The sequence below is a fragment of the Coregonus lavaretus genome (assembly GCF_964263955.1).
Source record: "Coregonus lavaretus genome assembly, chromosome: 1".
NCBI lineage: Eukaryota > Metazoa > Chordata > Actinopteri > Salmoniformes > Salmonidae > Coregonus > Coregonus lavaretus.
The window spans coordinates 41,871,481-41,885,638 of NC_139988.1; the positions used below are offsets into that span (position 1 = coordinate 41,871,481).

Genomic DNA, 14,158 nt, shown 5'->3' on the forward strand with positions numbered 1-14,158 from the left:
TGTATACAAACATTACTTTTGAAATCTCAAGGGGGATAGATGTCAATCATCTCACAAAAGAGGCCACTGAGTGAAACATTTAGCCTGTCCTGTACCATTGCACTAGCTTTTGTCTAGGATAACTTGTCAAACAATGCTCAGTTCAAAACCACAACAGACTTATATAAAACTTCACTTTACAGTTGTCAAAACATCTAAATAATATTTTTCATTTCATAATTCAGGTGTGACCAAGACATACAGTACAACACGATAAATATTGGAAAAATAAATACATTTCTCAATTATATTCTAATAAATTAGGAATAACATTGGTGACTTGTGTTAAAGATTTTGGGTGTAATTGTGGTTTATTCAAGCTGTAGGTACCGTATTAGAGCTGGTTTGGAGTGCAGATATAGAAGCGCTAGTGACTTGCTTGGTGAGTAATGAGAATTGTTTTTTCCTAGAGGGTCATCTACTAGGGGTTTCCAAAGTGTGTGTGGGGTGGTGGGGGGAGTGGCACTGGTGAGCTTCTGGCTGGTTTTATGTGGGGGTTTTGTGCTGGCTTTAGGAGGATACGGGTAACATTAGACTGTAGGTGCAGTCGCCCACATCAGAGGCAAGATTTACAGTTGTTGTAGTAGGATTAGTCCACTTTAAAACTGCAGGTGGGGTTTAGCTTTAAACTGGTTCTTAGGAGGAGAAGGCTAGTTTAGACTACAGGTGGTTGATATTTAGGCTGGTTCATAAGAGGAGAGGTCCAGTTTTAGACTTCAAGAGGAGTTGAACTTCAGGCTGGTTCTTTGTACAGTACCAGTTATAGACTGCAGGTGGAGTGGAGTTTTAGGCTGGTTCTTAGGAGAAGGCCAGTTTAGACTGCAGCTGTGGATGAGGAACTTCAGGCTGGTTCTTAGGAGGAAAAGGTCTGTTTAAGACTGCAGGTGGAGTAGCCCTCGTCGCTGGCCAGGCTCTGCCGACTGCTGTGGTCATCCAAGTCACTGCAGCCACTGGTGCTGATACTGTCCAACTCTCCATGGGAGAACTCAGTGCTTTCCACATCCACCTCGATCTCTTCTACAGAAATTGGGGTGAGAGGAAAATATTTTATAATGATCATCCCACGCTTAGTAATAAGATAATCGTATTGATTGACAACTAATGCTTGATGACACCCAATTCTACATTATAGACTGTAACAAATGTAAATTCTATTAACCGGTTTGAAATGGAACTGAACCAAACTGTTTCTTAGTATAATATACAGTGCCTTCAGAAAGTATTCATACCCCTTGACTTATTCCACATTTTGTTGAGTTACAGACTGAATTAAAAAATGATTACATAGATTTTGTAGGTTAGCCTGCCCTCTTGTGGTATTATATATAACTACATGTATGAAACATATTTCTCTACATAAAATCTTCTAAAGGCATCCGCATCCCATCTGTAACAGTTGTGCATATATTATGATGACATTTTGTGACGTTTTTGTTCATTTTGGTCTTCGCTCCTTCGTCTGTGATTGGTCAACAATTGGTCACACTGCTGCTACTCTCTGTTTTTATTATCTATGCATAGTCACTTTACCCCTACCGACATGTACATATTACCTCCATTATCTCGACTAACCTGTACCCCTGCACATTGACTCGGTACCGGTAGCCCTTGTATATATTTTTATTGTGTTACTATTTTTTCTTTAGTTTAGCAAATTTTTCTTACTTACTTTTTTAAAACTCTGCATTGTTGGTTTTAAGGGCTCATAAGTAAGCATGGTAAGGTCTACTACACCTGTTGTATTCGGCAGATGTGATAAATACAATTTCATTTAATTTGAACAGTAGGGATTCTTATTCAAGTGTTTGTTGTTGTTCAATGAGAAACACATTTTTTTACTTGAGAAATACTGCACCAAACATCTAAGTTAGATGTCAAATTTCACAACTAAGACCTCGGCAAAAACGTCAAAATTACTGGCAGATTTCTTGATTTATCTTAGATTAATTCTGACTACTTTGAGGAAGTACTGTGCCTTGCAAAAGTATTCATCCCCATTGGCGTTTTTCCTATTTTGTTGCATTTCAACCTGTAATTTAAATTGATTTTTATTTGGATTTCATATAATGGACATACACAAAATAGTCCAAATTGGTAAAGTGAAATGAAAAAAAATGACTTGTTTCAAAAAATTCTAAAACATAAATAACGGAAAAGTTGTGCGTGCATATGTATTCACCCCCTTTGCTATGAAGCCCCTAAATACGATCTGGTGCAACCAATTACCTTCAGAAGTCACATAATTAGTTAAATAAAGTCCACCTGTGTGAATAGTTATGCACGCTCAAGTCTTCTGTTTTTTTGTCTTTTTCTTGTTTGTTTCACAATAAAAATTATTTTGCATCTTCAAAGTGGTAGGCACGTTGTGTAAATCAAATGATACAAACCCCCATTTTAATTCCAGGTTGTAAGGCAACAAAATAGGAAAAATGCCAAGGGGGGTGAATACTTCCGCAAGCCACTGTATACAGTGCCTTCAGAAAGTATTCACACCCCATGACTTTTTCCACATTTTGTTGTGTTACAGCCTGAATTCAAAATGGATTAAATTGATTTTGAAATACAGAAATATCTAATTTACATAAGTATTCACACCCCTGAGTCAATCAATACTTTGTAGAAGCATCCTTTCTGGGTATGTCTCTATGAGCTTTCCACACCTGGTTTGTGCATCATTTGCCCATTATTATTTTCAAAATTCGTCAAGCTATGTCAAATTGGTTGTTGAGCATCGCTAGACAACCATTTTCAGGTCTTGCCATAGATTTTCAAGTAGATTTAAGTCAAAACTGTAACTCGGCCACTCAGGAACATTCACTGTCTTCTTGGTAAGCAACTCCAATGTAGATGGACTTGTTTAGGTTATTGTCCAGCTGAAAGGTGAATTCACCTCCCAGTGTCTGGTGGAAAGCAGACTGAACCATGTTTTCCTCTAGGATTGTGCCTGTGCTTAGCTCCATTCCGTAAATTTTTTTATCCTGAAATATTCCCCAGTCCTTAACAATTACAAGGATACCCATACCATGATGCAGCCACCACTATGCTTGAAAATATGGAGAGTGGTATGCAGTAATGTATTGTGGATTTGCCCCAAACATAACACTTTGTATTCAGGACAAAAGGTTAATTGCTTTGCCACATTTTATGCAGTATTACTTACAGTGAGGGAAAAAAGTATTTGATCTCCTGCTGATTTTGTACGTTTGCCGACTGACAAAGAAATGATCAGTCTATAATTTTAATGGTAGGTTTATTTGAACAGTGAGAGACAAAATAACAACAACAAAATCCACAAAAACCCATGTCAAAAATGTTATAAATTGATTTGCATTTTAATGAGGGAAATAAGTATTTGACCCCCTCTCAATCAGAAAGATTTCTGGCTCCCAGGTGTCTTTTATACAGGTAACGAGCTGAGATTAGGAGCACACTCTTAAAGGGAGTGCTCCTAATCTCAGCTTGTTACCTGTATAAAAGACACCTGTCCACAGAAGCAATCAATCAATCAGATTCCAAACTCTCCACCATGGCCAAGACCAAAGAGCTCTCCAAGGATGTCAGGGACAAGATTGTAGACCTACACAAGGCTGGAATGGGCTACAAGACCATCGCCAAGCAGCTTGGTGAGAAGGTGACAACAGTTGGTGCGATTATACGCAAATGGAAGAAACACAAAATAACTGTCAATCTCCCTCTGCCTGGGGATCCATGCAAGATCTCACCTCGTGGAGTTGCAATGATCATGAGAACGGTGAGGAATCAGCCCAGAACTACACGGGAGGATCTTGTCAATGATCTCAAGGCAGCTGGGACCATAGTCACCAAGAAAACAATTGGTAACACACTACGCCGTGAAGGACTGAAATCCTGCAGCGCCCGCAAGGTCTCCCTGCTCAAGAAAGCACATATACAGGCCCGTCTGAAGTTTGCCAATGAACATCTGAATGATTCAGAGGAGAACTGGGTGAAAGTGTTGTGGTCAGATGAGACCAAAATCGAGCTCTTTGGCATCAACTCAACTCGCCGTGTTTGGAGGAGGAGGAATGGTGCCTATCAACCCCAAGAACACCATCCCCACCGTCAAACATGGAGGTGGAAACATTATGCTTTGGGGGTGTTTTTCTGCTAAGGGGACAGGACAACTTCACCGCATCAAAGGGACGATGGACGGGCCATGTACTGTCAAGTCTTGGGTGAGAACCTCCTTCCCTCAGCCAGGGCATTGAAAATGGGTCGTAAATGGGTATTCCAGCATGACAATGACCCAAAACACACGGCCAAGGCAACAAAGGAGTGGCTCAAGAAGAAGCACATGAAGGTCCTGGAGTGGCCTAGCCAGTCTCCAGACCTTAATCCCATAGAACATCTGTGGAGGGAGCTGAAGGTTCGAGTTGCCAAATGTCAGGCTCGAAACCTTAATGACTTGGAGAAGATCTGCAAAGAGGAGTGGGACAAAATCCCTCCTGAGATGTGTGCAAACCTGGTGGCCAACTACAAGAAATGTCTGACCTCTGTGATTGCCAACAAGGGTTTTGCCACCAAGTACTAAGTCATGTTTTGCAGAGGGGTCAAATACTTCCCTCATTAAAATGCAAATCAATTTATAACATTTTTGACATGCGTTTTTCTGGATTTTTTTGTTGTTATTCTGTCTCTCACTGTTCAAATAAACCTACCATTAAAATTATAGACTGATCATGTCTTTGTCATTGGGCAAACGTACAAAATCAGCAGGGGATCAAATACTTTTTTCCCTCACTGTAAGTGCCTTGTTGCAAACAATATGCATGTTTTGGAATATTTGTATTCTATACAGGCTTCTTTCCCTCTGTCAATTAGGTTAGTATTGTGGAGTAACTACAATATTGTTGATCCATCCTCAGTTTTCTCCTATCACAGCCTTTAAACTCTGTAACTGTTTTAAAGTCACCATTGGCCTCATGGTGAAATCCCTGAGCCGTTTCCTTCCTCTCCGGCAACTGAGTTAGGAATGACCCCTGTATCTTTGTAGTGATTGGGTGTATTGATACACCATCCAAAGTGTGATTAATAACTTCACCATGCTCAAATGAATATTCAATTTTTATGTTTACCTATCTACCAATAGTTGCCATCTTTGAGAGGCATTGGAAAACCTCCCTGGTCTTTGTGGTTTAATCTGTCTTCACTGAAATTCACTGCTCGACTGATGGACCTTACAGATAATTGTATGTGTGGGTACAGAGATGAGGTAGTCAATCCAAAAACATTTTAAACACTATTATTGCACACAGAGTGAGTCCATGCAGCATATTTTTACTCCTGAAGTTATTTAGGCTTGCCATAACATTTTAGCTTTTCATTTTTTATGAATTTGTAAAAATGTCTAAAACATAATTCCACTTTGACATTATGGGGTATTGTGTGTAGGCCTATGACAAAATAAATCTCTATTTAATCCATTTTAAATTCAGGTTGTAACACAACAAAATGTGGAAAACGTAAAGGGGTCTAAATACCTTTTTTTTGTTTTTCCTTTTTCTCCCCAATTTCATGTATCCAATTGGTAGTTACAGTCTTGTCCCATCACTGCAACTCCCGTACGGACACCGGAGAGGCGAAGGTCGAGAGCCGTGCGTCCTCCGAAACACAACCCAACCGAACCGCACTGCTTGTTGACACAATGCCTGCTTAACCCGGAAGCCAGCCGCACCAATGTGTCGGAGGAAACACTGTACACTTGGAGACTTGGACACGTGGGGTCTGAATACTATCTGAAGGCACTGTAACATTGCCACTGTCAGACGAAATATGCAGGGAGTAACTAAGCTCTGTGGAATGGTTGGCTCACCTCGGTCCGAGTGTTCTGAGGCCAAAGGGGAACCTACGCTGTCCATATGGACCATGTCCCTGTCTCCGTCTCCAGGGTTCTGTAGGTGGGCCAGCTGCCTCTGCAGGTGCCTCTGCTCACGCTCCAGGCTCTCCAGCTGGTGCTGACTCCTCCGGTCCATCTCCTCTAGTTTCTACACAAAAACAGAGAGGAGAGAAAGTTAATCAACCTTATGTGTGGATTACCCTTCGAATTTGTTGGTATTTTACAGTGGTGGAAAAAGTACTCAATTGTCATACTTGAGTAAAAGTAAAATGCCTTAATATAAAATTACTTAAATAAAAGTGAAAGTAACCCAGTAAAATACTTCAATATCAAAAGTAAATGGAATTTCTAAAAGTAAAAGTATAAATAATTTAAAATTCCTTATATTAAGCAAACCAGACGGCACAATACATATATATTTTTATTTATTTACGGATAGCCAGGGGCACACTTGAACACTCAGACATAATTCACAAACAAAGCATTTGTGTTTAGTGAGTCCGCCAGATCAGAGGCCGTAGGGATGACCAGGGATGTTCTCTTGATAAGTGCGTGAATTGGACCATTTCCCTGTCAAAATGTAACAAGTACTTTTGGGTATCAGGGAAAATGTATGGAGTAAAATGTACATTATTTTCTTTAGGAATGTAGTGAAGTAAAAGTTGGCAAAATATAAATAGTAAAGTACAGATACCCAAAAAACAACTTAACTAGTACTTTAAAGTATTTTTACTTGAGTACTTTACACCACTGGTATTTTATGAATAATACTTGCATATAAATAAATGGTGTAGGCTAAGGAGCAGCTATTTATCAAATTTCATCAGACATCTGCACATAGTATGACACAGCCCTCTGTCGTACAGTCATTCACAGATATTCCGTTTTACTGTACAAATTATAGAATCTTCAACAGCTGCCATTTACAAACAGATTTAAAATTGAATAATGTTTTTATTTTTATTTTACTCTACTTTTGCGACAACACAAATTCTGCCCATTCAAGATTGAGGGACAAACTGTGTGTGTTCTTCTGAGCCTGAATAATCATATGTGAATTTATCCACATCAGACCAGGCTAAAAATACCAACAGATCCAAACGGCTGTAGTGGCAAAGTAATTCCTGACATTTTTGTACGATGGCCAAATGCAGAGCTGGATTTTCTGCTTGTAGGAAAACAAGGGCAATGGCTGGGTTGGTTAAGGTTGAGCATACAAGCCACTCTTTCTTTCACTTTGTATTTTCATTCTGAAACACAGCAATGTGCCAAACATTTCTCAGATCAATTAGAAATACTTTTTCAGAGTTCACAAGGGGGTGACAAATAGGTTCCAGACTACATCTACACCTGGATAAAAGGGAAAATAAAAGCTTTCTAACCAATCATGTTTGATAAATCAGTTATACCCATTAAAGGTATATCCCCATTTCCATTGCATTTGCTTGCGTTTCCAGGCCCACAAGTGTGCAGCCAGGAGTAGCAAGTGATTTGCAGGCTGAGGAAGTAGATCACATTGTGTTTGTGTGCTGCAGTGCTATGGCAGGTCATGGAGCACACAGCTTCTCTATCCATAGGCAAGGGGCTTCCATTGAACCATTCACCAGATCCCATAACACCATGGTCCCCATGACACCACCGTGGTGGCATTGTTGACTACAGTACCTTAATGTGCCCCTTGGCCTTGTTGAGCAACCCCAGGGTAGTGTGCCGACTGCAGTCTGGTCCCAGTGGGATCAGTGTCTTCAACCTCTCCAAACACAGGCGGAGATGTGCTCGTCTAAGAGGGTGAAGAAACAACAGAGGACTACTCTTTAGTGAAACCAATAATAGGAATGGTCTCTCTACATCCAGATGCAATTCCTGGATTTGATGAGGCCCTATTCCCATCCCCTCTACGTTGATGGATGAATATCTTTGGAGGTAATTAGTCATTGATCTGGTTATTATACTGAACAAAAGTATAAATTCAACATGCAACAATTTCAACGATTTTACTGAGTTACAGTTATATTAGGAAATCAGTCAATTGAAATAAATTCATTAAACCCTAATCTATGGATTTCAAATGACTGGGAATACAGATACAGTATGCATCTGTTGGTCACAGATACCTTAAAAATAATGGGCCTCACAATGGGCCTCAGGATTTCATCACAGTATTTTTGTGCATTCAAATTGCCATCGGTAAAATGCAATTGTGTTCGTTGTCCGTAGCTTATGCCTGCCCATACCATAACCCTACGGCCACCATGGGGCACTCTGTTCACAACGTTGACATCAGCAAACCGCTCGCCCACACGACGCCATACACATGGTCTACGGTTCTGAGGCCGGTTGGACGTAATGCCAAATTCTCTAAAACGACGTTGGAGGTGGCTTATGGTAGAGAAATTGACATTAAATTATCTGGCAACAGCTCTGGTGGGCATTCCTGCAGTCAGCATGCCAATTGCACGCGCCCTCAAAACTTGAGACATCTGTGGCATTGTGTTGTGTGACAAAACTGCACATTTTTATTATTATTGTCCCCAACTTCTTGATATGCCACACCGATCAGGTGGATGGATTATTTTGGCAAAGGGGAAATGCTCACTAACAGGGATGTAAACAAATTTGTGCACAACCTTTGAGAGAAATAAGCTTTTTGTGCGTATGGAACATTTCTGGGATCATTTATTTCAGCTCATGAAACTTGGGACCAACACTTTACATGTTGCATTTATATTTTTGTTCAGTATAGTAATTGATTGACCTACAAAAGCAGACCCTTTATATTATTTTCCATTTTGTTGGATAGGAAGGCTAATACATTACTTATAGTCTGGGCCCAGAGCTGCTGAACATCCTAGTGTCTAGATTTGGAAGGGTGTTGTCCTTACATTCAAATGCATTGAAATGTAGGTTAAATTGGGATGACAACTCCTGTCTCGCTAATGATGACCAACCCCTTTGTAGTGCAATTTGAGATTAAGCTATTATCATCCAGAGGCCTGGGCCATCCCTCTTCTGTGTTCTATGATGATTCCCACACTAGCTGCTCTCTACATATTAGCCCATGTCACTGTATTTTGGGAACCGTGCCCTGACATGTTCTTCTTATTGGAACCAAAGATCAGGCCCTGTGCAATAAGCTGCTTTTCAATGCACAGAAAAGCTTAGTTTACGTGGAGGGAAACACACTGTCTGAAACAAGCAGTTCCAGTTCCAACTGTGGACACGTTGTATGGTTGTCTTCCAAGAACAACCTGTACTGGACTGAACTCCCTGATTTGCCTTGCAAAACATACATCTCTGCTCTACCACCAGGATGCTAGCATGCTAATGACCACCACTGTACAAACAAACTTGACATTGTGAAGGTGTTGATAAAAGAAGTGTTGTTTGAAGTCCAGCTGTAAAATAAGCCGCTTTATAAGCCAGTATTACATTTTCAAATTCTGGGTCAATATATTTAGCCTAACATCAGGATATGCTAAATAAATGCAGCCTCCAGAGTATTTTGGATTATCAGCTTGAGGTTCCATTTTGAAAAGACAGCTGGCTCTGGAGATAAAGTCCCCGGAAATAGCTATTTGCCACACCACATAAAATGTTACGAAATTTGTAGCAAAACAACATCCCTGTATTTGTATTTATTATGGATCCCCATTAGCTGCTGCCAAGGCAGCAGCTACTCTTCCTGGGGTCCAGCAAAATGAAGGCAGTTATACATTTTTATTTTTTAACATTACAATACATTCACAACAGATTTCACAACATATTAAGTGTGTGCCCCTGTGTTACTTGTGTACTATCAAACCATGTAGCAGTCTGAGTTGAATTATTATGTGGATATGATGTTTGATATGCACCAAGACAGGTTATGCACCATAAGATATATTAGGCCTATATCTCTTTGACTAATTAATTATCATGTAACTCAAGTGTTTTACCCCATGTTACACAGTTGTGGACCAAATCACAGTCGGGTGGGGAATCAGAGTAGAGAAGAACATGGTAGATGAATGCACATTCAGTACTTGCAGAGATCTTCAATTGATCAACAATAACCACTGTCAATGGAAATATTCGCAATGGCCTCTAACACAGTCACAACCCCTTCTGACTCACCTATTTTTTTCCAGCTCATTGTGTGCTGATCTGGGTGTAAAACAAAATGGACAGGTTATAGACCATATACTTAGATAGACATCGCATCATTGTATCTATCTTATTATGGCATCTGTGAGAGCATGGGCAGTGCCATTGAGGCCATTTCCATTTTGAAGTAGTCCATTTTCTTCTACTACTTCTATGAGTTAGCAAACTAACAGAAACGGTGCATACTGCCACCTAAAGTGTGTTGTTTGAACAGGTATAAAGCCAAGGTTTACGATTTACTGCCACCTGCAGTTATGGAATGTTTGCTCACAAGTATAATTCATTGGCTGATCCCTCCTGATGACCCGGATGGAATCATGTGATCCTTTCTTGACCCATAGGAAGTCCCACCCAGTTTACTACTTCAAAATGGTGAAAGTGGTGCTGCCCATGCTAAAACTGGCTTTTGGGCACTAGAGACTTCTATCTATTTCTATGTTATAGACAGAAATCCAAAAACAAGATATGTTAGCAATAAGCTTTATAAAAGACTGGTTTGACAGTTTCTGTCTTGGTGCACTTTGTTTCTTCCAAGTCCAATAATGAAGAACGGGTAAAAAACAAAATGCTATCAAATCAAAGTCCACAGATTTGCAGGTGTTATAGCAGGTGCAGAGAAATGCTTATGTTACTTGCTCCAACAGTGCAATAGAATGTCTCCAAATACAATACAAATACACAAACAATCAAAAAATCTAAACAAGAAATCAAGAAATTACAGAATGGTCCACTTAACAATCCAGAGTAGATATATTAGAGTGAGCATGCAACTGTAATAACATGGGTATTTGTAATAACACAGTTATAAATAATTATGACAAGCTTAATTTACCTGTTGTGAATATTGTCAATTTTCTTATTTTTGAATTTCCGTTGTCTCTGATGATGCTTGTTCTGAGTTGCAGGGCATGTTGAGGCATATCCATGTTCACATTCTGTTGATGAAATATATATTTTTAACACATTAGGCCTTACATTATAGATTCTGTCATTTCTGTCAGACAAATACTTTTTTGTTTTGGTCTGTAACATTTGTGACATCAAGCTAGTCCCAAGACAACAGGGAATGAATAAACAACATGTCACATAGCCTACCTTCCCCTCCTGTCTATATCCTGCAGCTTCCAATCATCTGTCAATGTTGGCAAACAGTAATGTAGTCATACTGTTGATTATTGTAAAACAAAAATACAACAAAAAAAAAGTTTTCTTTTAAGTTTAGTAAAACTTGGGGAAATGCCTATAGCTTCACCCAACACTGTCTTTTACTTTCTCAACAGCTGATATGAGGACGGTTTTTAAGACACCCTCAATGCCTTTTGGGATAAATTCCATACAGATTATTTTGGATGTTTGTGCTACAAAGCAGGAAACCCATTTTGTACATGGTTTATTGAAAAATACCAACAAACTCTTTCTTCAAGACATAGGCCTATTCATTCATTACTAATTTTGAAATATCACTTAGTAGGCTATATTAGGCTACAGCAGACAATAACATGCATATAGAATACTCAAATTATGTCCAATATAAAAACAATAACATGTATAATTGTCTAACATAGGCTATAAACGTTTTAACCCATTTCTGGCAATGTCAGTATAATAAAATGTCCAATATGAGATTGATGACAGAATTGTGTTAATGTAATATATTTTTTGATCTAATCCTAATTTGTGTATACATACACCTACCAATCCCACAGAATACATGTGACGTCAAAGTTTAACCTGGGTTTGATTGGGTATCTGAAAGGACTCTAGACGGGAACATGGGTTTAGTCCAATCAAAACGGTCAATTTTGCTCCATGTGGAAACCATGTGAACAACAGTGAAGATAAGAGGAAGAGCAACTGACAGAAATAAAGAAATAATAGGGCTGGCATTATAGAGCTTCTATATTCAGCCTCTGCATAATATGCAGATAAAAAACAAACAAAAAAGGGTTTATTTGCCTCATTTGACAGTTGGATTTGGTGTGAGCTAAATAAACATAGGTCTACGGATTATTTGCTTTTCTTCGGCCTGCAGGCATCCACATCCACAGCCAGAAATGGAAGGAAAACCTATGCTCAGCGTTGAGTAGGCTAGGCTAGGTTTAAAAATAAGGTGAGTGAGAGTTTGATAAATCGACTAGCCTATTATGTAGCCTAAATATTTTAATAAGTAGCCTAAATCGAAGGAAGACAAAGCTCAAAGGAAGACAGTCTAACGCACACAGGGCTGCCTTCATGGATACCATTAGAATATGTTTAGTTTAGACCTATTAATGTCTCTAAGAAAATAAACTCATGGAGCTATAGGCAAGTCTCATCCAATTTGAAAATGCACACTTGAATAGCCATTTAAATTCTGCTACCATTCGTGGAAAATGCCATAGTGGGTGAGAGCATAATTTTAAGTCACAGGTTTGTTTTTGACCATGGATTGTTTTTGTAGGCTATATCTAATTCATAAACCATACAAAATATGTCCAGTGCAAGTGATTCATTTGAAATATTCCTAGCATTATCTAAACAAATGTGCATTGGCAGAATATGTTGAAATATTAGGCCTATTCACAATCAGACAAATGGAAGCAGGGGAGTCAGACAGTTGGCTCTCATGTTTACGCGTCTTTTGTCGCCCTAACCATCTCGGTCCATTGTTGTCTGCCTTGGCGAGTCTGCCTCTGAAATCACCAGAATAGCCTACATTACTTACTTCCGTTGTTCTTTTCATTGTTCTCAATGTAATTTGCTGCATCCAGCAACACCTGAACGTTTTTCATGAAAGTGTCGATTTGGTCCATTGCGGAACATTCGGAATATAGGACGTCGGAATATCCAGACATATCGCTAAAATCCTGTTGGTCCATGGACGCATCCGACTCCAAAAGGATCTCGCTCTGCTGTCTCATATATTTAACCATTTTATTTTATGAGAACTGCCAGCAGTCTGAATTTGGTCTCCTTGTCCAAACTGTGCAACGTGCAGAATGAGGGAGATACTGCAATGAATTGGAGTAGATGAAATTGTGCAGTCTGTGAGCCACTTGCCCTAGTTGGCGGTTAATCCCTCCCACCAACGCATGCACATTGCATTCACCGTTGTCAACTGTATGCAAGCCTTGTCATCAACATATTGCTGGAAAGCAACATTTACATGTATGTATAGTCTAACACAGCCCTACATCAGTATTCACAATATAGCTAATCCTGAAGAAAAATTAAAACTCCCCGAAATGGACTGAATGTTTGGCTCAAGTGATCACTCTACCTTCATGATACAAATAGTTCACATAATTTGTAATGCAATTTGTTTTAGACTGATTTAAATAATTGCTCTACTTGTAATAGGGCGGCAGGTAGCTTAGTGGTTAAGAGCGTTGTGCCAGTAACCGAAAGGTCGCTGGTTCTAATCCCCGAGCCGACTAGGTGAAAAAATCTGTCGATGTGCCCTTGAGCAAGGCACTTAACCCTAATTGCTCCTGTAAGTCGCTCAGGATAAGAGCGTCTGCTAAATGACTAATTATTTTTATTTATTATTTTGTACAGTATGTTGTTGCTGTCCTTATACATTTAAGTCATTTAGCAGACGCTCTTATCCAGAGCGACTTACAGTTAGTGAGTGCATACATAATTTTTTATACTGGCCCCCCATGGGAATCAAACCCACAACCCTGGCGTTGCAAACACCATGCTCTACCAACTGAGCTACATCCCTGCCGGCCATTCCCTCCCCTACCCTGGACCAATTGTGCGCCGCCCCATGGGTCTCCCGGTCGCGGCTGGCTACGACAGAGCCTGGATACGAACCAGGATCTCTAGTGGCACAGCTAGCACTGCGATGCAGTGCCTTAGACCATTGCGCCACTCGGGAGACGCAATGACTAGCATCTGCATCAAAGCATTTACTAGTGATGGGGTAAAAACAAATCAATAGTGTGACCTGCTTAACAAGGACAGAGGAATTTAACCTATTGAAAATGTCTTCCTCTACCTATCACATCAAGTCCTCACATAAAGTGCATTGTCATCCGGCCTCAATCGATTTAATGTATTGAAGTAGGATGCTATGCAGGGCCTTGATATGATGGGAATGCACCACCAAAGTCATAGTTTAGAGTTTAAATGATTTCC

The 14,158-nt window shown here is 39.7% G+C and overlaps 1 protein-coding gene across 1 annotated transcript; it reads right to left on the reverse strand.

Annotated features, from left to right (window-relative positions):
* Positions 1 to 892: 892 nt before the first annotated feature.
* LOC311130882 (max-interacting protein 1-like) lies at positions 893 to 12,948 on the reverse strand (the record flags this gene model as incomplete). Its single annotated transcript, XM_084163694.1, has 6 exons — positions 893 to 1,056; positions 5,870 to 6,041; positions 7,559 to 7,673; positions 10,007 to 10,036; positions 10,869 to 10,971; positions 12,741 to 12,948. The coding sequence occupies 6 exons, from the start codon at positions 12,946 to 12,948 to the stop codon at positions 893 to 895; spliced, it is 792 nt and encodes a 263-aa protein (XP_084019820.1).
* Positions 12,949 to 14,158: the final 1,210 nt, after the last annotated feature.